The sequence below is a fragment of the Mesocricetus auratus genome, unplaced genomic scaffold, assembly GCF_017639785.1.
Source record: "Mesocricetus auratus isolate SY011 unplaced genomic scaffold, BCM_Maur_2.0 Super-Scaffold_100015, whole genome shotgun sequence".
NCBI classification, from domain to species: domain Eukaryota; kingdom Metazoa; phylum Chordata; class Mammalia; order Rodentia; family Cricetidae; genus Mesocricetus; species Mesocricetus auratus.
The window spans coordinates 21409066-21432375 of NW_024429198.1; the positions used below are offsets into that span (position 1 = coordinate 21409066).

At 46.2% G+C, this 23310-nt stretch overlaps 1 protein-coding gene across 1 annotated transcript in view; it reads right to left on the reverse strand.

The window, feature by feature from the left end:
• Trio (trio Rho guanine nucleotide exchange factor) overlaps positions 1-23310 on the reverse strand; it is a 275905-nt gene that overhangs the window by 54117 nt on the left and 198478 nt on the right. The window contains 1 exon segment of the mRNA XM_040757679.1: positions 16651-16894. Coding sequence (XP_040613613.1) covers positions 16651-16894 — 244 coding nt within the window.

Genomic DNA, 23310 nt, shown 5'->3' on the forward strand with positions numbered 1-23310 from the left:
ATGTTTTTCACATTTTAATTTCATGGCTAGGATTTGGCATTTATAGGCTCACAACGAGCCTCAGAGTCTTACAGAGCAAAAGCGAGGCATGAGGTTTGTTCTCTTGGTAATGGGCCTGTGTGTGATGGACCCAGATGGAATGCTTATTGCAGAACCCAGGGAGGGGTACAACCCACACGGCGCAGTTTTTATACAAGGAAAGGAAACTTTATTACCAAATAAATAACCCTGTTTGTTGGCAAAATAAGCACTAAAAATTGCCATCTACAGAAATCAAGTTAATTGACATTCTAAAGTTTCACTTACCAACTTTATTACATGGTTTACCTCCCCTCTCCCAGGCCCCCCCAAAAAATACCGACTGCCAAAGACAGGCTATTAATTAAAAACTAGAGAATGTGCTGTCAGGGCAATGCATTACCTCATGTGCAATGGAAGCTCTCTGCAAAGGAAGAAGGGCTGAAGCTTAAACGTGAGTACAGTAACTCTGGCTGCAGATGTATGGGAAATTTCCCCAGAGACGATCTCTAAATCTCTAGCTCACATACTCCAGGAAGTTAGAGCACAGCAGGAGAAAGGGGTGCCTGGAGCATGGAACATTCTCTTCCCGTTTTGCTGCTACTCATGGAAGCTTGGGGCTGGAGTGCTCCACGTGTACCAGTTAAGTGAGCATGTACTAGGCAGAGGTTCCTCTCACCCTGAATCCACTGTATGGGGACGTGGGGCCGGCAGAAATGTGGAAGTCAGCAGACAGAAGGCAAGGGGAACTGAGTGAGGTTAAGTCGTAATGACCAAACACCTAGAAACGATGTGTGAACTCTTATTTCTTCTTATTTCAGGGTCATGGAGGGAGGACCACAACTCTGTTGTGAGAACTGGAATATATAGCAGGGAGGGAGAGAGGAAGGATGGGATGGAAGGAGGGAGAGAATGTGTATGCAGATGTGTGTGACCTGAGAGACCAGAAGCCAGTTTCAGAGGTGGCAGTTAGGTGAACAGAAAGGACACTAAGGCCTGGGGATGGGCAGGTGTTCAAGAGTCTGCAGTGAGACGTTTCCAGCCGTGGTGTAAGGACAATGGGATGAGTGACCCGGGACTTTAGAACTGAAGGAAGTGGGATCTGAAAAGAAATAAAACTAAGTGAGTCGTTTTAGTCTTATTTCTTTGCAGGAATGAGTGAGTAGGGTTAGGCAAACATTTCAGGCAGAGAAACTGGGTAGAAATAAGAAGGCAAGTTTTAAAGGAAGAAAAATGTTTTGGGGTATTTTTCATGTTTTTGACATTTTAATTTTATGGCTAGGCATATAATTTAGTATGTCACAAAGAAAATAGAAGATCCATCTAAGATAGTGTTATAAAGACATAATGTTTGTTCATGAGTACCAAATGCAAGGGATGCTGGGAAGATATAAATGATTGATATAAATACAAAGGGTGCCTGACTTAGAACGTTATGTAAGTTGGGACTTGGGGACTAACTTTCCGATGGTGTGAAGTACACCTGGTAAGGCCTGTGCTTTCTCCTTCAGTCAGCATTCAGAGAATTACATGAGACATACAACAGCCACCATATTACATGAGACATACAACAGCCACCATGTTACATGAGACATAACAACAGCCACCATATACATGAGACATACAACAGTCACCATGTTATATAAGACATACAACAGCCACCATATTACATGAGACATACAACAGTCACCATATTACATGAGACATACAACAGCCACCATGTTATATAAGACATACAACAGCCACCATGTTATATAAGACATACAACAGCCACCATATTACATGAGACATACAACAGCCACCATGTTATATAAGACATACAGCAGCCACCATGTTACATGAGACATACAACAGCCACCATGTTATATAAGACATACAACAGTCACCATATTACATGAGACATACAACAGCCACCGTATTACATGAGACATACAACAGCCACAGTGTTATATAAGACATACAACAGCCACCGTGTTACATGAGACATACAACAGCCACCGTGTTACATGAGACATACAACGGCCACCATGTTACATGCATGAGACATACAGCAGTCACCATGTTACATGATTAGGTGATTTGCAGACTGATGGAAGTGTTCTGAGCCTGTTTAAGGCAGGCTGTGGTAATTGAGATATTTCCAGTATTTTCAACTTGCAATGAGTTTATTGATTGAGACATGATTTTTTGTTTTGTTTTGTTTTTTGAGACAAGGTTTCTCTGTATTGTTTTGGAGGCTGTCCTGGAACTCGCTCTGTAAACCAGGCTGGCCTCAAACTCACAGAGGTCTGCCTGCCTCTGCCTCCTGAGTGCTGGGATTAGAGGTGTGTGCCACCAATGCCCGTCTGGGACATGATATTTAAACATTTAATGGTTACTGGGTCATAAAGGTTATAATCTGAGTAGCATATTTAAGAAAACTGAGTTTCAACTCTTGGAATCACAGTTGTATTCCACATGTATTCCCAAATAAATATTTACAATCTACAAGGACTGAGAAAGTTATAGGCTAAACTGTGTCCCTCCAAATTTACACAATGAAGTGTTAACACCTCCAGTGCCCTTGAATAGGACAGTGTTTTTAGATGGAGTTCAAAAAAGCAATTAAGTTAAGATGGAGTCCTTAGGGTCTGCACTTGGGTGGCTGAGACAGAAAGACTGCCATGAATTCAAGGTCAGCCTGGACTACATAGTGATAGCCTGGGCTACTATAGGGCAGGACCCTAGCTTAATAAACAAACAAACAAGAACAAACAGGAGACGTTAGGGTGAGCTCGAAGTCAATGAACTGGCTTTCCTATAGAAAGGAGGTCAGGAGAGAGAGGCAGGGTCAAGTCCATGTGCTCACTAACAGCAACCACAGGCAATGGCCAGTGACAGGCTTAGGGGAACACTAACCCTGCCAATACCTTCATCTCTAAGTTTTAGCCCCCAGAAACATATTTTCTGTGATAAAATCCATTTCTGTAATTTACATACATCAGTTGGAGTGTGGTACTTTGTCACATAGTCCTAGAAAACTAACAGGGAAGTGAGGGGTGTACGCCTATGTGCTCAGAGCGGAGCAGAGACACGGTAACACATGACCCAGAACACGGAGCAGAAGGGGAAGGCGGGAACTGAGCGAATCAGCCGTGTGAACACATCCTATCTGTACACTGCAAACCAAGGGAGTGGGAGGGAGGCCGGCTTCTCACAGGAAGGTGGAGTGGCCATCCTGAAACGACTGGTGAGGACTCTAGCTATGGAGTTTAACTAATGTGGGTAATGGTACCCAGGCATTTCACTGTCAAAGAGAGAAGTCATGCACAGGGAAAAGAAGAAGGTTGGGAGGCACCCTTACCAGGCGGTGACTTCAATATGGTACGAATACTAACACATAGAGAAAGGAGAAGGGAGGAAACAGTAAAGGGAGAAAATTAGCCTTCCCTTCACCTCCGCTGGGAGGGCCTCAGATAAATGGCCCCATCTTGCAGATCTCAGTGTCTAAGCCCTTCTGCAGTAGAAGGGAGGACACACCCATGACACGACAGGAACCTGGCAACAGCTCCCCGGAACAGCTCCTAATGACTGATGCTAGAACTCTGTTGGGAAGTAGGAGAGTCCTGACTGAGTGTGAGAACCAGAAAACTGCATACTAGATAACTCACTAAATAAATGACTGTGCTAAAGGACTAGCTTTTCCTTGCAGAGAAACCCCACTTCATACGTTTAGAAGGAATGAGAAAACTAGATACTACTACTGGGCTAGCAGTGCATTAATAACAGCCGGAGATAGAACTTCTGACGGGTAGCAAGAAAACAAAACAAAACAACAACAACAACAAAAAACCCAAAAAGCCAGCAGAAAAGCAGGACGAGAAAGAATATTTGCATATTTTATAAAAATGTATCATTACATGGCATCGGCTAATCACCATCAGAAAACCAGGAACCAGGGTGCAGAGGTTTTAAAGCTGTGATGAGGGCCTGCGCAGACAAGGCAGAGCAGGCCCTGGTCCTGGCACAACTGCTTCAGTGCTGATTGTGCCAAAATGGCCCATATACATTAGCTCTGGAAACTAGCAAATAAATTGCAAGTGGGGGCATCTACACATAAGGAGCCACTAAGGCCCGGCTGCCACGTTCAAGGCAAGTTGTGTTATGTTTTGTGTTGTGCACTGTTATGGGTGATGCTAATTTAAGGGGAGGGACACCCATAAAACCAGAATTCTATTTCTGTAGCTTTCCTGAAAGTCCCATTTCAAGTAAATGTTAAAAATGAGTATATTATGTGATTGCAAATAGCTAAAGAGATGGAAACATGGAAAAGTTATCCAAAGAGGCATGCGAGGTCACAGTCTGGCTGTTTTCCAGGCGTCCTCAAACCGGACTTATCAGGAGCACATGTTCCTGGGACTGAGGGTGCTGGGTCTCGGGAATGACACACGTCATTTCCTCGTGCCATCTCTATGGCCCCGTTCTCTCCCGCTCTGTACAATATGCCCACAGTGCCGGCCTTGAGCGCAGCTGGGGCTCGCGATGTTGTGTCTCAGGTTTCACGCACAAAGATACTCCTGTCCCGAGGAGCCTCCTCCGGTTTCTCTCCCCCAAGATAATACCTCCTGCCCTGGGGGGGCCGGAATGACAGAACCCTGGCTTCTTAGGGCCCCATTCACATGTGAGTTCCCACTGCTTCTGCGCAGGGTCAATCCACAAAAGCACCTTTATGGGCATTTAGGCCCTGCAACAGAGAGCCAAAAACCGGGCAGGCTCCTTTTCATTGCTTTATTTACTATCTTTTCAGAAAGGATTTGAGTTTTCCTTTCCTCAACAAAACGTTCAGACTCTCCTTTTTATGTTAAGTCATTCTCTGGTGCCTCAGCATGGTGTGTTAACTACAAGAAGACAGACTCTTAAAATAAAAAGGTGACCCTGCCTGTCCTAAAAAAAATTTCAGAGCAATGTGGCTAGCCCTGAACAGCCAACCGGTACCGCTGATACCTCCATTCCGTGACATTTCAGAATTCGAGGTGTACGTCACACATTCACAGGGACAGGACCTGAAACTGAATCCTCTAGCTCTTTGGAGAGGAAGGGAGACCACGGGGCGAGGCTTCAGAGCAGGACAGGTCCTCTACCTCCTGCAGACACATAAGGAAAGCAATCTTTACACACTCATGAGCGGCCTGTGAGCAGATTCTGTGGCTTACCAGGGTAGGACAGGAAGAAGAGGCACCAAGAGAGGAGAAACATTTCCTGTAGGGGGCCGCTTCAGGTAGTGTTCGGCTTTTAGAACGGTCATGCCATAACTCAGATAACTGATCATTCTGGGAGGCTGTGGAAGGGGCCTGCCCTTTAGAAGTACATAGCCATGGTGGCGGGGGCAGTCTTGGGTATAGTGGACCTTACATACCAGCTTTGGAATCAGATTTGGGCAGCTGACTCTGCCTCTGAAGGCTCCGGCTGCCTCCTTGGATTAAACCTTCATCAAAGAGATGGCTCCTGCTCCTAAAAACCTAGTGTATATCAAGGACTAATCTTATTTATGTTAGATAATTTCTCTATGCTTCCATTTCTTCATCCCTGTCTTGCACACACGCAGGCACGCACACACGCACACATGCACGCAAACACTCTCAAGCCACAGAGAGGTTATTCTTGAGGATGAAATGTAAAATTAGCCATGCAATGCCTGGCACTTTAAATCCTCAGTTTGTTCCCCCTCTCTCTGTGTTTTTACTGTTAATTTTCTAAGACTCCAACAGCCCACCTGTGACAGCCTGAAATGCGTCTCCAAATTCTTACACTCAAGTTATAAACATATCTCGGAATGAGACACAGTGTCCAAGATGATCAAAGCAAGGCCTGTGTGTAGGATGGCCCACATCTAGTCTACTAGCATTCTAACACGAGCATTTAGACGCAGACATGGCAGGGGGGTGCACAAGGCGAAGAGAGGTCGCCTGTCAGCCAAGGCCTGAGGCGTCAGAGGGAATCAGCCTGGTGACCCCTTATCTTAGACTCCAACCTCTAGAACTGGCTTTCTAGGGAATAGACTTCTGTCAGAACCACTGGCCTGGGACTCTGTGATGGCAGCTTCGTGGATGAACACTCTCTTCTCTTGACACGTGTGTCTCATAACAGACATGGTCTGCTACTTCTAGAGCAGTCTCCAGTCACATGTCCCTGAGGAGCAAATCTGTCGGGAGGCTCAGGAGTCTACCTAGTCTCAGAAAAACTTCTCATAGTTTCAGTGACCCCCACACATTTTCTAGAGAGAATAATGGAACATCTTAAGACTTAACTCTTGTATTTTAGACATAAAACATTTCAGAAATAAAACAAAGTATAACCCAATCTATTTCCACAGTACTGTTTGCCACATACAGCTAGGCATCTTTTTTCTTCTTCTTTTAAATTACACTCTTGGTGCTTTTCCACCAAATATAAATGAATGTATCTATCCCCCACCCTGACTCCTCTGTAGCTTGACTCTTACTTTTTCATGAGTGTGTAATGCTCCAAGTGTATAGGGAGCCAAGTTTACAGAATACTGTGCACGCAGGGACCTGGCAAGCATTTGAATTGCTGGATCCACAGGAATACGTATTTATAGAATTATAGAAATAGAATTGATGGGCTAAAGGGAAAAATAAAATTTTGGAGAAAGACAAAATATGGGAGCATGTCGTAAGTTAATCAGGTAAGCAAAAATCCCAGTAGAACCTGCCATGCAGTGACGTTTGCTTAAATGTAATTTTTATTTCCATAAAACCTGTAAAATTTGATACGTATTAAGCCCCTCGAATTCTCTAGATTCATTTTTATCCACCTGGTTTGGGGGAAGGGTATAATTCCTTAAAATCATCCATGTAGACTGAATCATGAATCTGTCCCTGTGCTTTTCCATCAGCTGGGCTTCTGAAAGATCTTCCCATAGACCAGACATCTGTATGGATATGTTTATGTTAATCTCTCCAGAGTGTTTACATCTTTATTACGGATTTAATGGAAGTGGTGCAAATTTGGGGGCCCCATGCAGAATAAGTGGCAGTAGTTTACAGAGTGTAGACATCCTCCCTATTCTCAAAGGGTGTAGAAAAGCAGCTTCCTGACTCTCCAAATTGTACAGAGTTATGAATGTTCCGATGTGATGACATCTATGAATCAAACCACATTCACACACAGGGAACCTGTCAGACGGCTCTTCTGTGGCCTCAACAATCTCCTGCCTCCCTCAGAGTCTCTCAGCTTTCCGTAGGATTCAGTTTCTCAAGCCTAACATTTTCACAATGAATTTTAAAACTACAATGTAGCCCCGCCTCCCATATACACTTTCTGTGTCTACTGATGGATTTTGGGGGTAACATAAGAGGTATGGAAAGCTGGGTCCAAAGCGCAAACCTTTGCCCTCTCCACCCCTGTGCTCTGTATGGACTCCAGGGGAACTGTGTGGGAGTCTACTGAGGTCTTTTCTTAGCAGAGCATCCCACTGTGTGCTGAACAGTCATGCGCTGTGCTGAGTGGCCAGTGTGCGCTGATCAACAGATTCTGGAACACTCCAGGGAGCATGACCATTCTACACTGCTGACTACTCAGGGTCATGATTTCCCCAAAAATTCCAAACGAAGCATGGGACAAGGACGGAGAGTGTTTATTATCTGAAAGGCTTTCAAGCAGGCTTGTTTTCCCCATCTGCACCGGGAGCCCTCTCTGGCAGCGCTCTCTATCCTCAGTGATCTGGATGTAGACCTGTGCTTGCTCGCTCGCTCCTGCTTTTCCATGAAGGCAGAACTGCGAATTTACCAGGAACAAATACTGTGGTTTTGTTCTCAGATGTAGGCTTGTTTTCTAATAGCTCAAAATAATCGGATGGTTGCAGCTGCATTATCTCTGTGTACTTCGACTTGGAAGTATGCATCTACAGTCAAAGCTATTGAAATTCTGTTTACAGGGAAGTTACTCTAGGACCCCCGACTTAGGTATCCCCTCATACCTCCCTGAACACAGGGACACAAAATCTGGTCTGCCAGGCCCACCCCTAAAGCTTGAGTATAGTCTATCAAGTACCCTCAGAGATGCACCAGGAATTAAGGGTAAGTCCGAGGAAACAGACAGTGAATAGGTGCACTCCAGGCAGCTGCACACCTGATGAAACCTAAGAAAAAGCACACTGAACATGGAAAGTTCTCACCAAACTCATCCTCTGAGTTTTGACAGCTGGTAAGTACTAGAATGCATGCATTTAAGGAGGAAGTCCTAATTTGGCCAGCTAACTGTACTCCAATGTCAATGCAATGTCAGAAATGAGGGATTTTTAAAGTCTATCTTGCAGAAATTGAGAGGTGGGAGTAGGTCCCAAAGGCCCAGTACCTGCCACAGCCCTGTTGGCCCGTTTCACATTCCCTGCCATGCTTTCCCACCACAGTTTCTATTTGTTTCCCCTAGTTTCAGCACCATGGTGTTTTTTTTCCCCCCTTTAAATAAAGACAGGGTATTGTTAGCTAGACCAGGCTGGCTTTGAGCTCACAATCCTCCTATCTCTGCCTCCTGTGTGCTGGAATTACAGGTGTGCAACACTGTGCCCAGCAAGCCATGGCCATTTGAAGCAGGTGTGGGAAGATGGTTTCTCACTGTTTACGCCTTGGCAATATCTATAATTTTGTGATGATCTAACTTGGATACTGTCAATGCCTGCTCATGTACTGTTCCTGTTTTGAGAAGAACTTCAATGTAAAGTTGCAATGGGAAAAGGCTGCCAATATGAAGCTCTCTACAGAATAATAGCCGCTTGTGTGGCTCTGTAATTATATGCTCCTCGGAAAAGCACTCCTTAATCACAGGTCTGGGATTGACTGCTCAGTCTTGGATATGCAGGGCTCAGGGACAGTGTTTTTAATTCTTGGTGCCACTCCATGCTCTTCAGGCTTTCTTCCCACAGGGATTTACATTAGCAGCTGTTCAAACAGAATAAAACGGCTCTTTCCAAGTGAACTGAAAAGCTGCACACAGGTCTCCCATTGTATGTAGTTTTAAGAATTATGTGGGCAGGTATGGTTTGAAATGCCCGTGCATTAGTGAACCTGGGGTGTTCTCTGATGGCTGTGACCATGTGGTACGGTGTAAATGCATAAACACACTGGAATCACTTGTTAGTGCCATTGAAAACTTTGATACCCTGCACTTTCTGGAACCATTTTGGGTCATTTAAAAGTCAGGAGTTATTTCAGTCTCATCTGAGATAGGAGTCTTACAAGTCACCTTCTGAGCTGGTGACTAGAAGCAAATCATGGAGATGTCAGTGAGGAAAAGATTTAGGATCGGGATTGGGGGTGTTGGTGGCCACACATCCTTGCTTGAGGGACTGCTTCCAAGAAGTTTGGAATTGGATCTGTGCTCTAAGTCATTCTTAGGTCAGAGGAGGCTCCAGAAATGGATCTGAGCTTGGTATCCATGGTGCAGCCTGGACTGGCCATGCGCTACCGAGATCCATGGTGCTGGGCATACACATATTAAATCTACTATCTTGGGGTGGGGGACAAGGCCTGAGCCCTGTGGTGGGACTGGGTGGGACAAGTGTGCTTCTGCCATCTATCCGGTGACCAGAAGCTGAGGCTGTCCTGAGGACTGGGAATGTGGTTTGCACGGGGTGCAGAAGCCTTGTTACTGCTTGTTCTCCTAGGAAAAACACGATGACATGTCCTCCGTTCCAGACCAGCTGGGGTACAGGCCTGGGTGCAGCTTCCTGAGTACAGACATACCTGGTGACCTTATGAAGTTCCCATTCCCATCTGTAGACCTCAGAGAAGGTCTTGTCCCTTGGTCTCATCTCTGCAACATAGGGTGGTGGGGAGGTCATGGGAGAGACAGGGATATTGGGCCTCATCCTAAATCCACAAGTTCTCAGGCACAGCCATGACCTCACCTCATCTGTCCAGACATTAGGGAGGCTGAGGACAGGGGTGACTTTAGGAAAGTAGCTATGGAGGGAGGAGGGGCCCTCAGACACACTGTAATTTGCACCTCAGTGAAAACACACCCTTACTTCATGTTGACACAGTGGTTCCACATGTGGTCACGATCAGAATCAGTTGTGGAGCTCACAGGCCCAGCATCAGGTCGGGACCATCCACCTCAAGAACTACAAGTCATTTCAGGAGCAGCCCTTGAGAACAGCATCTATTTCTTTCAATTGCAAGTGATGGCCCTAGTGAATAAGTCTATAAAGTGTGATGTGTTAAAATAAAAAAAAAGAAAGAACAGAACTTGACAATGTAGAATTACAAAGGAAGTTACTTGTCTGTCTCGTAACACCCTGCTGGGTGTCTACCCCAGTTGGGGAATCCCAGGAGCAGAGCTCCCAGTGACACTCCTCTGTGACCCACCTTACAATGTGTCCATTTTCTCTGTTTATGGCTACCTTTCAGCGCTGGGTGCACAGTGAGCTTTGCTGCTCTTTATCACTCCACTGTTTATTTGTAAGTTCTGTCTGTTGTAATGTTTATAAGCTTAGCTTGATACCACACAGCCATCACTCACTAAAATCTGTCTAAAGATTTCCCAGTGAGTTCCTCGAATAGACTCTCTCTGTCCTTGGTCATCATCAGAGCTTTTAAAACTGGAATTCTTTCACAAGAGTTGCTGAAACTCTTGTGAATGAGATCAAGATTTATTCCGTGGAACCTCCCTTCCACATAACCACTGGGAGAATGGCTTTCTACTTTAGGTTTTTCCAAAAGATTTTTTGATTAGACAGATGAGACAGGTAGTGATGTTTGGGGGAGAGCAAGCAGGGGAAGGCTCTCTTTTTTTATCTGATACATTGCACCAAGGGGACAGGGTCTGTGGGCGAACAGTCATGTTGGAAACATAAAGGTTTGGTGGGACATGTTAGGGAACGGAAAAAAACAAAGAGGATTTTATTCTATTGTAAGCAGAAAGCTACTGAAATTTCAGCAAGAGCTGTGCCATGGATTTGTGTACAAGGCACATGGGGAGTGTGTATGAAGCAAGGCAGGGGTATCAGGTGGCAAGAGGTAATGGCAGAGATGGAGAAAAGAGAATGTATTTGAAATATATTGTTGACAAAAACCAGTAACACAGAGATGACATTCTCAGAAAGTTAAAGGTGGGTTAATGCATCTCTTTATTTATACCTGCAGTTGCAACCAAGTGTCTTACAATGGGTACTTCATGACAGCACACGTGAATGATCAAGGTGCCAGCAAAGGCAGTATCTGGTGAGCCTCTGTCCCTCAGGGGTGACGCCTGTGCTCTCATTTGGTGGAAGGGCACCAGGACTCCTACATGAGGACACTGATTCTGCTCCCCAAAGCCCTGCTCTGGTGGCCCGTCTGTGAAGGTCAATACAGGGGGGACTAGATTTCAGCACATGCCGTGTAGAAAGACACTGCTCAGCAGCTCGAGCTCCAGTAATTCCACTTCTTGCTGCACACCCACAATCCCCACAGCAAGGATGCAAGCAAGTATTTAGATGCCCTGTGGACAGCCAGTGCCCAAAGTGATGCAGACATGCAGAGTGGAAGATCAGCTGTAAGGATATTCAGAAACACGGTGGAACGCGATAAACCCTGAAGACATTATACTAAATAAAGTAAGCCAGTCCCCAAAGGATTGAAAGTACTGGGTGGCTGCCAGGAGCTCGAAGAAGGGAAAAAGGTTGGGGGTGCTTAGGGGGTACAGTGAATCAGGTTTGTAAGATAAAGGGGGTTATGGATGGAGGTTGGCAAAGGCACAGGGCTGTAAAGGCACTTGTGCACAGAACTAAACTCAAAACATGGCTACAGGTCATGTCAATGTTACTTGTGCAGCACAAATAACAGGAGAGATCATGCAGGACATGATGGAGACAGCTGCAACTATGTGACCATGTTACTAGTTAGCAAATGGAGAGGAACTAGGAGAGGGAACTTGGGTCCTTTAGATTTGAACAGGCCAGCGGGGCCAACGACAAAGAAGTGAAACCATCAAGGAAGACACACACGGAGGACTTGGAGAGAGGAGAGAATGCAGTCCATGTAGAGCCCGGGGGAAAACTACATTTCAGATAACCTTAAATAAAAGGAGACTAAAGGAAGGCCACCCGATACTGATGACAGTCACACGTCACTGCATTTAGGTGGGGATCCTGTGCTTTCTTGCCGCGGTGAGTCTGCCCAGGTCTCCACAGGCTCTGTGGTTAGGCCCAAAACCACAGACAGTTGCTTTTGATACACGATTTGCTGTGGTAATGGGTAGATACCAAGTTACAGCCTCTAGTTTACAGCCTTGGTCACCAGACAAGGGCTTTTGTTTCTCTTGTTTGTGTTCCTTATTTTTCTCATCCAAAGGAGAGAGGGAAAACAAGCTATAATTATAAACACCATAAAAGATGTAGCTGATTTTTCTATGTAGGTGTTTTTTTTTTCTTTCCTAGACACATGAAAGCACTAGCAGAAAGCCCACTTGTCATCTCATTATGGGCTGGCCTAAGGAGAAGATGTAAGATTTGAATTGGCTTTATTCAGAAAAACTTCCTAAGAAACATAAACTAATGATGGCAGCGCCAGCAAGCATGGTAAGACCAAACCTATGGATGCAAAATCAGCAGGGAGGTGGTCAGAATCCAGGACTCCTAGCAGGAGAGGCACCGATGAGCACTCCACACCAAAGCTAGAGCCACAGGGCCACGCGGTCCCACAAGGCCTTCTCCCAGGGCCTACTTTTGGTGAAAACAGTCGTGTGAGGGCTGAGAGGGACCTTCCAAATTCAGCTTCTTCGACCACATCACGTTGTGTGGCAGTGGCTGTTGGGGAAAGTTGGGCTGAGAGGTTCGTGCCTGGATACAGGCTGTCTAGGCGGTCTTCCAGATGCAGATGCAGTGAACCGGTAAGCGCCACAGAAGGGCTTCCCAAGAGGATTCTGACACTAATGTACATTTCACCACGATACAATAATAAATTAACCATAGCAGCAGATTTACACTCTGTATTGCACATGTGGAAGTCAGGGACAATAACTTGCCTAAATGAGGGACACAGGCAACACCATGTTTTCCTGAACACCCTCAATTTTTCAAACCTCACCCTGGGGTATTGCAGCCACTGAGTGGCCCTCCCACTGCAGTGAAATGCACCAGAATCTTCCTGGTTATGACAAAACAAAGTGCTTCTGAGGGTTTAGGCCTGTAATACCTGGTATTCAGTAGGCTGAGGCAGGAGGATGGCCTGCCTGGGTTACAGAGTAAAGTTGAGTAACTTGAGAGACTGAGGGGTGGGGAGACATAGAGAGAAAGGACCTGTCCCTGTCTCAAAATAAAAAGTAAAACAGTAGGTTGGCGTACAGTCAGTAGTGGGTCACTTGTCTAGCTCTTACCAATTCTAATGCCACATAAAATAAATAAACAAACGAATAAATAAACAAGCAAGTACAAGAACAGCCCAGGTGGATTTGTCACAAGGCAAAGAGGACATCCTGAGATGGTCTCATAGGAAACAGACATTTCTGATACTCCTGCTTGCTCCTGTGACCAGGTAAGCAGAAGCAGTGCAAGCTGAGACCCTGGGAGGCAAAGACCACTCAACTTTCTTTACTGGAGTCTAGCAGAGATTACCAGGCACCTACTTCTAGAGACTCAGAGCCTGTTCCCAAGGGAATAAGGCCACCGATGGTGCTCAGTGGGAGGTGTACCTGTGCATGCTGGGAGCAAAGGCAAGGGCCCTCTGCACCAAAGCCAGCCCCAGCTTCCGAAGTCACAGCAGACAGCACAGACCACAGACAGATAAGACTGGCCAAGCGTGGATTTGCTGAAGCCACATTCTATTTTAGTCCCGGCACTGTCTGCTGAGTTGGTGACTAAGATGCTGCGAAGAAGAATAATGGCAGCCAGTCCAGGGTAATGTCAACACTCCAGGCAATCTGTCTGTCTGCAGAGGTTAGCAGAAATGCAGTTTTCCAAAATAATCTCCCCCACCCCCACATACACACAGGGGAAAGCTCTCTTGATGGAGCAATCTTCACAGTAGGGTCTAGTTTCATACTCAAGAACATCTTCTTGAAACACAAACCATTTTAAATTGATTTTATGCAAGCTGCATCTTTATCCTCCTGAAGTCACTGTATGTCATGAGATAGGACACTTGGCTCTCATGAATCCCAGGCATCCTTCCTGTCCAACACAGTTCCAGGGCTAGCCAAGCTTCAGGGCCACCAAGAGCAACACAGTTTTGCTCATGGTGAGCGAGGAGACTGGCCCAGGTGATATGGGCAACTCTATGTGTCCAACACAGTTCCATGGCTAGCCAAGCTTCAGGGCCACCAAGCGAGGCCCAGCACTGCTCACAGCCAGCTTCTGGGAAACCTTTAAGCAGCTTATTCTTCGAAGCAATTGGACAGTTAACCTCAATGGCCAGAGTTACGCTGGTAAAGCGTATGGAAACCTGAGCTGTTTGGACATGGAGTAACAAAATAAAAAGCTGCAAGATGAAGACTAGAAAGCAATGTGCTTCTCCCTCCTGCCTGGGAGGGAGAGTGCTAAGACTGCTAACAATTACCTTTAGGGATTACTGGAAGAGCTATAGATACATAATGGTAGTGTCTTCAAGCTCAAGAGTTCTGTGGGGCGGAGCTTGTAGCCAGCTTGCTTGTCTGACACTGCCAAAGGGTCCGATCCAGATGTAGAATGATGACCCTGAGTCTTCTCAGAAAGTCCTGGCCCTTGGTTTACCTCAATCTCTGCTGCATCCTCCAAGCCCAGAGCTCTTACTGGGAAACAAGGTTCGGTGACGCTCAGGTACCAGCTGGAATAGCACAGGAGGCATCAACAGCCCAGCACACAGCGATCTTTCACCACCTACGGTGGCATACACCCATGTTTCCACACCACAGGGAGGATGAACTATGGGCTGGTTAGAGGCAAATCAAGGCCCTGTGCTCCCCAAGATGGCAGAGGCCTCTGAAGAATACGTCTCCTTTCTAGGTTACATTCTCACTTCCTACTCCTTTGCTGTAGGAGTAGGCTTTCTGACCACGGCCTCCAGTCTGCTGGATGAAGACTCTGGTCAAGGCTGCACTTCTGGGCCTGACCTCCGTAAGGCCTGCTGAACCTGAAGTGGGTTTTCTTCCCCTCATCTACTGCTTTGTCACACTGCCCAAGTCCTGATACTGAGGAAGCAGACAAGACAGCCTCCAGTTTCCTTGTGAGAAAATTATACAGACCAGGAAAGGGAGAAAACTGAAGACCTGAGCCGTTAACCACCCACTGTGCTCACGGCGGCACAGCTGTAAGGATGGGTGCTGGAGGCCAGCGAGGGAAGGGATGATGCTTCAGAGGCTCCACATCACAGAACACACTCGGGCAGAAAAACAAAATGGCCACTCTAAAGCAAGCAAAACTCAACGTTCACTGCAAGTTTTCAGGACAAAGTCAGGTGTGCTGAGTACGGGAGGTTCTCCCCCTCAGATAAGCTGCAACTGCGGACACCAGGAAGTCAAGAGGACACCAGGAAGTAAAGAGCACACGGCCGGAGAGGCACATGCATGCCATCACAGTCTTCCTGTACAGGAGCATGTTCAAGTTCACCATGGCTCCTCAGGGGGACACAGAAACTTTATTTCCAATCCAAACTCAATGATCAGGTAGTCCTGAGGCAGCTGTGGGCTAGGAGAGAGTAGTTTAATGTCGGGGAGCTTCTCCCTGAACTCCAGCTCCAGGTCACAGAGTGCTGCTGTAAACCTGCAGAGTCCCCCAGAGAGGAAAAATGACCCCCTGCTTTTTCTTAGTCTCACTCATCGTGTTTCTCACAAGTGACGGAGAGTTCACGTCGGGGCCTTGGGGACCCAGAGCTTGGCTATGACGAGGGAGCTGGGCCGACTGGAGTGTCCTGTGCAGCGTCATTCAGCTCAAAGGACTGAAAGCACGGCAGCTAGAGGACTGTCAGGATGGACACGAGCAGAGCATGGAGGGTAGGTGAAGAAAGCTGCTAGAATGTTCTAATTAGTAGAAAAGAAACTGAACACTGCAGAGTGGAGTGATGTTACCTCAAGAGATAAAGCCAGCTACGTTCTCCAAAGCCGGAAGAACTACCCATTTTCCAGAACTGTACAACAGACTGACAGGGGCCATGCTGCCCAATGACCACTCAGATGAGCTGCACAACAACTCCAGGGGAGGAAGTCTCCAGAAACTTCTCATCAAAATGAACCAGTAAACTAGCCACACTGAACCGGCACACAGCATGAGCTGTGTGTGCTGACTGAACTTTCCAGTAGCCACATTGGAGAAAATAAAAGAAATGCTAATTTAAACAACACAGTTTGCTTGCTACCTCTATGGAATGTCATTTCAACACGTAAAGAGTCTTCCCTGTAAAACACTAGCGCATTTTCCCATCTGCAGCACACCTCCATCGGGACAAGCCTCTCACACTCAGCAGCCTTCAGCCCTGCAGCCTCCATGCTGGGCATTTGGGGTAAAGACTTCATAAAAGATCACCGCTTTGGTAAAGGCTGGAATCCCGCTGCCACTGCAGAGCCTTGCAGACAGTGGCAAGGTACTGCCCTGAGGCTGTACTGATAGGACAGTCCTGTGTGCTGACCTGCCAGACAGATGAGGCTTCACCAGGCATTCCCTCAGGTCTCCCTGCGGCTTACCTTTGTGGTTGAAGATTCCCTCCATCTCCATGCTACTTCTCGAGTGGGCGATGCACAGTGAGCCACAGGGCACAAGGCCTTCCGCTGCAGGAGACCTGTCAGTGGTGCGTACCAGACACCAGTCAGGTTTGTCATGAGGCCGCTCCAGAACCTCCACCGTCTGGCCACGCCGAATGGTCAGCTCGTTGCTGTTGCAAGCCGTGAAGTCGTGGATCACTACCGTCAGCTCACAGCCACCAGAAAGCTGAGAGGGACAGAGAAAGAGGGACGGGTCAACAAGCAAAACCACTGGGCTGGACAGAGCTGCAAAGCTGGCTAGGAATGCAGCCTTCTGCCTGAAATTCTGCAGTGGGGTTAGAGGCATCACCGGAACCAGGCTAAGAGCATGTTCTGTCACTCCCAATGTGGGACATTTTCTAATGAGTTTACTGTCATCCCAATGAAGTTTCTCATACACTTTCAAATCTCTTTGTATCCAAGACATTCTAGCTCCCTCTTTAAAAATGCTATGCTCCTCATCTTTAAACTCAGAACAAAGAAAGAAAAACTGCTTAAAGGCTGCCGAGGGAATAGCCACGAAACAGACGATAAGTGAGATGAAGTTCTCCAGATTTCCAAAGTAGTAAACGAGAGCTCCGCACTGCAACACACACAGGCTCTCTGAGCATCCTGTGGGTCAGGAAGGGGGCAGTGCCAGAGAGGGACACTGACCCTGGACCGCTTCTCCTCAGGACCCTCTGAGGACTTGGCTCCCTAAGGAATCTTTATGTAGCTTTCATTAGTTTTCTGTAAATTAAGCAGTGAGCATGCAGCACTCTTTGAAGACAGAGAATGACTGTCTCAGGGGGATATCTACAACTCATGAAAAATCACAGATTCTTACAATGGCCTCTATGTGCCCGCCTGGCCCTGTGCCCTTGACTCCAACCCCAGCTCTGGCCTTCTCACACCTGCTTGTACTAATCCTTCAACCTCTAGTTCCATTCTCTCTGCTAACTATGCTCACTCATCCCCCACCCCACCCCTAACTCAAATTTCTAGTAATCAAGTCTTCTTACAGTAGCACACCCATGAGTTCCATGAAGACACACAAATGACCTGTCTGTGAAAAATAGGACTACAATTCTCCCTCTACTGTTGGCCCTGAATGGTTTATATCCTGGTAGGTTGACCAGTTGGACTGTTAGCTCCTTGGGGACAGGGTTCATCAGATCCTACATAAGAATCGTGTGACTGGCTTTCCACCCTCAGAATATCCCCAGGTTTCATCTCTCCTGTTCTTCCATAACCACATATGAACTCTCTAGTCCCAAAGTCCCAGCGGCTGATGACCCCAAGCTTCCGATTTTTCATCCCACCAGGGAAGCTGGGACATGACTCATAATGTCCCCACTTGTGTTTCTCTTCCGGTGGTGCTTTCTGGGTGATGCTATCACCGGAAGTCACCCAACTTAAATAAATCTCCCTCTTCCTCCAGAAGTTGTCAAGAGGACTCTAGGGTAGCTTTCTAATGACTTTCTTCCCTGCAAACCCACACTGGTTACTTCACTTGAGTTTCTGCCATGATCCTTGTGGTTGCCCTGTATATTCCCAGATCTCTGTTCTGTCCTAGTGGAACAATGCTGTCAGGATGACCTTTTAAAAGCATGGATCCTTTTCTTCAGAACAGATGTGTGATACAGAGCTTGAGCCCCCATTTGCTTGATGGTCATTTCTGAGATGGGCTCTGTGTATCCGGGGTCCACACCACCACCTCTGTGATAGGAGCCCTTTGCATCCATTTTCTCTAAGCTGCCCATCCATTAGCTCTAAGAAGCTGCTAATAGATGTCATTCTTAGGGCCGTTTGCTAAAACCACTTATGCTTCAGTTTTCAAATGAATGGTGTGTGTGTGTGTGTGTGTGTGTGTGTGTGTCTGTCTGTCTGTCTGTCTGTCTGTCTGTCTGGGCAGAGACAGGGTTGGTCACCATCACTGTTGGCAGAGCAAGGCCTGCAGATTACTGCAAGATTTGTGGACCCGTGGGCTTTGTACCCAGGAAGGCTGTCAGAAGAGCGCTCTTGAACACTCTTTCTGACCATCCTGTGTCTTAGGAGAAAGTCTGGGGACTCAAGAGTTAAAACCATGTCTGTCAGACAAGCGAAGCTTCCCACCACGAAGCACCAACCAACCCAGACAAAATGAGAATCTTTACTAGGTCACAGGGAAAATTCACAACTGTTTAAGCTCCCTTCTAAATTTTTACAAACTCCTTTGTGGGAAAGCCACAATAAAATTTACATTAGTCCCTGAACAGATAAAGAAGCCATTAAAATGCCAAACGTAGATACCTAGCTTGGGAAAGAATTTTCCTCACAGAGCCCACGATATGGAAGTGGTTAACTCCCCAACAAAGAGGAGGAATGCCTCCTTCCCAGTGAAAACAGAGCCAGCCAAAGAAGCTGGACAATGAAGAGTCTGGCTTGCCACAGCTGGAGCTGGAGCCCTGCCCCCTGCAGGCCTTGGTGGTCCAGCCCTAGTGTCCCCGTGACTGCTGGCAGCCAGCCCTGCTGGTGAATTCTCCAGTTAGAGTTCCAGACTTTCCCCAGCGGCCCTGGTTGCTCTGGGAAGGACATGCTCACCCCAGCTCTAAGCTAGCCGCTTCCTCCTCCAGAGTCTCATCAACTTGTCAGGCGACTCAAGCAAGGGTGGCGGAGGTGGGGGAGGCTCAGGAAGGGAATTGAGCTAGACTATATTTTTGGCACTTGTGTGTGTGTGTTTTTTTAAGACCCTTCCAGAGTAACCAAAGAGGATTAGAAACATCTGTGTACTTGACAGAGCATAGAAATAAAAATCAACCCTGTTCTGAAAAAGAATCATAAACGATGTTAAAAAACATGCAAAGGCTTTCCAGAACTTAGGAAAACAGAATGCCAGAATAATATTTCAAAAAATGTTAAAATTATCATCCCCACATTTTCATATTCCTCAGTCAATTGGCTTCGCCCATCAGAAAAGATAAGAACCTACAATTAAGGTTAGGAACTAAATAGATGTTTCCCTGAAAAGAAGTGTCCTGTAGGCTTCTGTTTCAAGCTTTACAATTAAGTATTTAAATTTTAGTTCAGTGAGACAGCTGCTGGTTACCCCACAACAAAATGCCACAGGGCACCACTGGAGACATCTTGCTGGGTCAGTCACTGTCATGGTTCATAGACTTTACGACTGGGTGGACTAGTGACAGCTTTATCTCTTGGCAGTTTGCATAGCACGTTCCTATACTATGAGAGCCAGTCCTAGGGGAGGAAGCTTCCACGTCAGTTCCAAATCAGTTCTTCAAGTCCTATGGTCAAAGTATCTTCAGCAATAGGGCCTTCCTTAGCTTCAAGATCTGGGGTACAGCGAAGGGCAATAGCAATATCTTACACTGTTTATTTGAAGAAGTCTCTTGGACCCACAAAAAGATGTTTCTCATGCCTGGCACTGGGGTTGTGTTATATGATCTATTCTTGGGAGGAGCATTATCATCCCATGTGGTGTGACTCCACTTAAACTATATATATATATATATATATATATATATATATATGCACATATGCGTATATGTATATATGCATACACATATATTATACCTGTATTTTTTATTTTATGTGTACGGGTGTTTTGTCTGCATGCATTGTCTGTGCACCATGTGTACATGGTAGCCACATCCAATCGGGCACTGGATCCCCTTAGGACTGGAACTACAGTAATAAACAACCATGTGGGTTCCAATAGTCAAACCCAGGTCTCCTAGAAGAGAAGCCTATGCTCTTAACTGCAAAGCAACCTCTCCAGTCTCTGATTTGTGTATTTTAAAGTATCTTATAATATCCATAGCGTTATTCATCTCTCATTCCTCCCTTAAATTTTGAGCTACAAATGAGCTACAAAACATCTGTTTAAAATGAAACTTGTTAAGTTTTTAGAAAGACAAGATTTTGCTGTTGTAGACATTTGTGATGATTTCTTTGAGGAAGCAATGCAAGTCATAATTGATATTACAAATTAAATTCCTAACAAGGTTAGGTAACTGTATCATGAAGTCCACAGAACTCTTACCCACTCGCAAGACCTGACTCAATGATGCTGACTACACTGACAGTGTAACTGTTCCCATTTTGTCCCCCGAGCTTAACAGTGTCTCTCCATTGCCAGACACCTTCTGTGGAAGTCTCCACATCTTCTCTTCACTTGGCACATTTTACAGACTTCTGGTACAGGTTCCCTGGCATTTTTGCTTAGTTCAGGAGTGCAACTTATCCCATGACTTGCACTAACCCTTGTAAAAGTCATTTCCAAAGACAAGACACATTTTAAAACATCTTTCGGGTTTTCACTATTGTGGTTTCCTGCAATTTTTTCTTGTGGAAAGAATAGCTGGCCTTAAACGGATCACAGAGATCACCAAAGATGATCCCCCCCAAAGCCACTGCCCTCTGGGAGGTCCACCAGGCAAGCACCCATGACCTAGACCAAGGACATGAGTAGACTCAAGCAGGCATCCTTGCCCTGCATTCTCCCTAGCATAACAGAAAGTGAACACTGTGGTTTTTCCACCCTTCATTTCTTAGTCTTGTGAAGCGTCAACAGTCTTTGTAGCATTGTTATCTTTTGTTTTCCAAAGAAACCGTGTCGTGTTTCTGCCTTGTCTCAACCCATGGCTGAGACGTTCATGCAGCGGATCTGATTATGGAGTTCTTTATGTTCTCACACTCCCACGCCTCGCACTAGAACAAGGCAGTTGTATGTTACAAGAACACACGGCTTTAAAAGGACAACAGCCAACACCTGGTTTGAATCGCCAAGCTCTGCATTGTGAGGAAGTAACACTGAATAGGGCTAGAGAGAAATGGTGCGGGGAGTGATGTCGTCCTCTCACAAAGGATCCTGTTTCGAGAACCCAGGGCCTAATGTGTTGAAGATCAATTCCAGGGAATATCTGGCCACTTTTGCAAGAGCGATTCAAAAGGAAAGGCGGGGGTGGGGTGGGAGGGTGTGGTCTAATAAAGGCCATTCCTCCTAGAGAACAAAGTTTATCAAGTGTTGTGAACAGTTGTTCCCCACGGCCCCCTACATTCAGTCATTCAGAAACTCTACAAAAGAGTTCTGTGGTTTCATGCAGGTTTCACACAGAGCAGACCAAGCAAGGATTGCTTGGTTTAAGGGGATTAGAGTGTACAGCTCCACTGTGAACACAAAAGCAAAGGCAGCCCCCAGGCAGCCAGAACATATCAGAATAAATGCCATCATGCCGTAGCTTCTCCCTGCTGCTGGGCAGCTTTACCGGGGCTGGCAGATCCGCCCCCACCTCAACAGTATGAAGGCCACCCTCTGAGGCTCACAAACAAACTTGGAAGACAGTTCCCTTCAGGCCAAGGTCAAGGAGACATGCTCCTGAAAACCCTCTGCTTAGGTTTTAAAAATAGGCTCTGATATGGAGGGAACTCAAAGACATCTGTGAAAGACTGCAAATGGTTTGAAATAAGTGTCTCAGTTATACCTTTTTAGGCACAATTTTTTGAAAAGAAAGAAAGTAAATCAGTGATAAGCATTTTCAAAACCAGCATCCACTTTGTCTCGCTATTTCTCCTTCCTTGGTTCTTTGCTTGTATGATTACACATGGTTTTTCTGCTGAGACTAGGAATCATGGAAGGCTCCCTTGAGTGAGCTGAATGTATGGACTGCAATGGAATATTAGCTATAAAAGGATGAATTTAGAAGCTACAGCTAGAAGGAAAAACAAAACAAACAAAAACCAGCAGAGGGCAGGCAGCTGTGAGGTAGGACCTGGTCAAGGTTGCCTTTCCCTTGCTTCTCATGCATCAGGAGATATGGAAGCGTGCTGCAGAGATCTGAGATGCCACAGCAGCATGCAAGCCAAAGCTCTGTGTGTGTGTGTGTGTGTGTGTGTGTGCGTGCGTGCGTGCGTGCGTGTGTGTGTGTGTGTGTGTGTGTGGTGCAGGGTTGCAGGGGGATGAGGGATGAGGACAGCACAGGAAACCTCCCGGTGACAATTCTATTTGAAGAAACCTCTCTGCCGGATTTCCTTTTTCCATCTTTAAGGAGAGGCATCAATCTGAGTAACTGATATGAATCCAAGAACCCTTTTCATTCACCTGCACCCCTCAATAGGAAGGAAGAGTCCCAAGTCTAAATCTAAGGTTTATTATCATGCTCAATAGTAACTGGCAATACCATGTAAAACTTACATGAGAACATACTTTTTCTGTTATCTCTTATGTTACTTAGTATTAGTAACATAAGTATTAGTTACTTCCCTCCTTTCTATGCCACAAAGATGAGACCACTAATATTTATGCCGGGTTCCTTAATCACTAGGCAGTGCTATAAAGACAGGGTGTAATCCCAAAGCTCACAGTGGGGTAGCATCAGTGCCATTAACACAGGGGACAATGGGTACACAGCAGTTAAGGAACATGCCCAAGTTTGGTGGTCTGCTAGAGAGCATGTCTTCAACCTTGAGGGCTTGCACTTAGACAAGTGCGTCATGCCCTTTAGTATTCCGGTATGCTTTGAGTGGGGGAAGACCCAGTGATGTTCCAGAGGCATCCCCGCCCCTTGGAGATGCGCATCCTTAACTGTGGAAGACTTTGGAGCTCAATGACCCAATTCTATTATG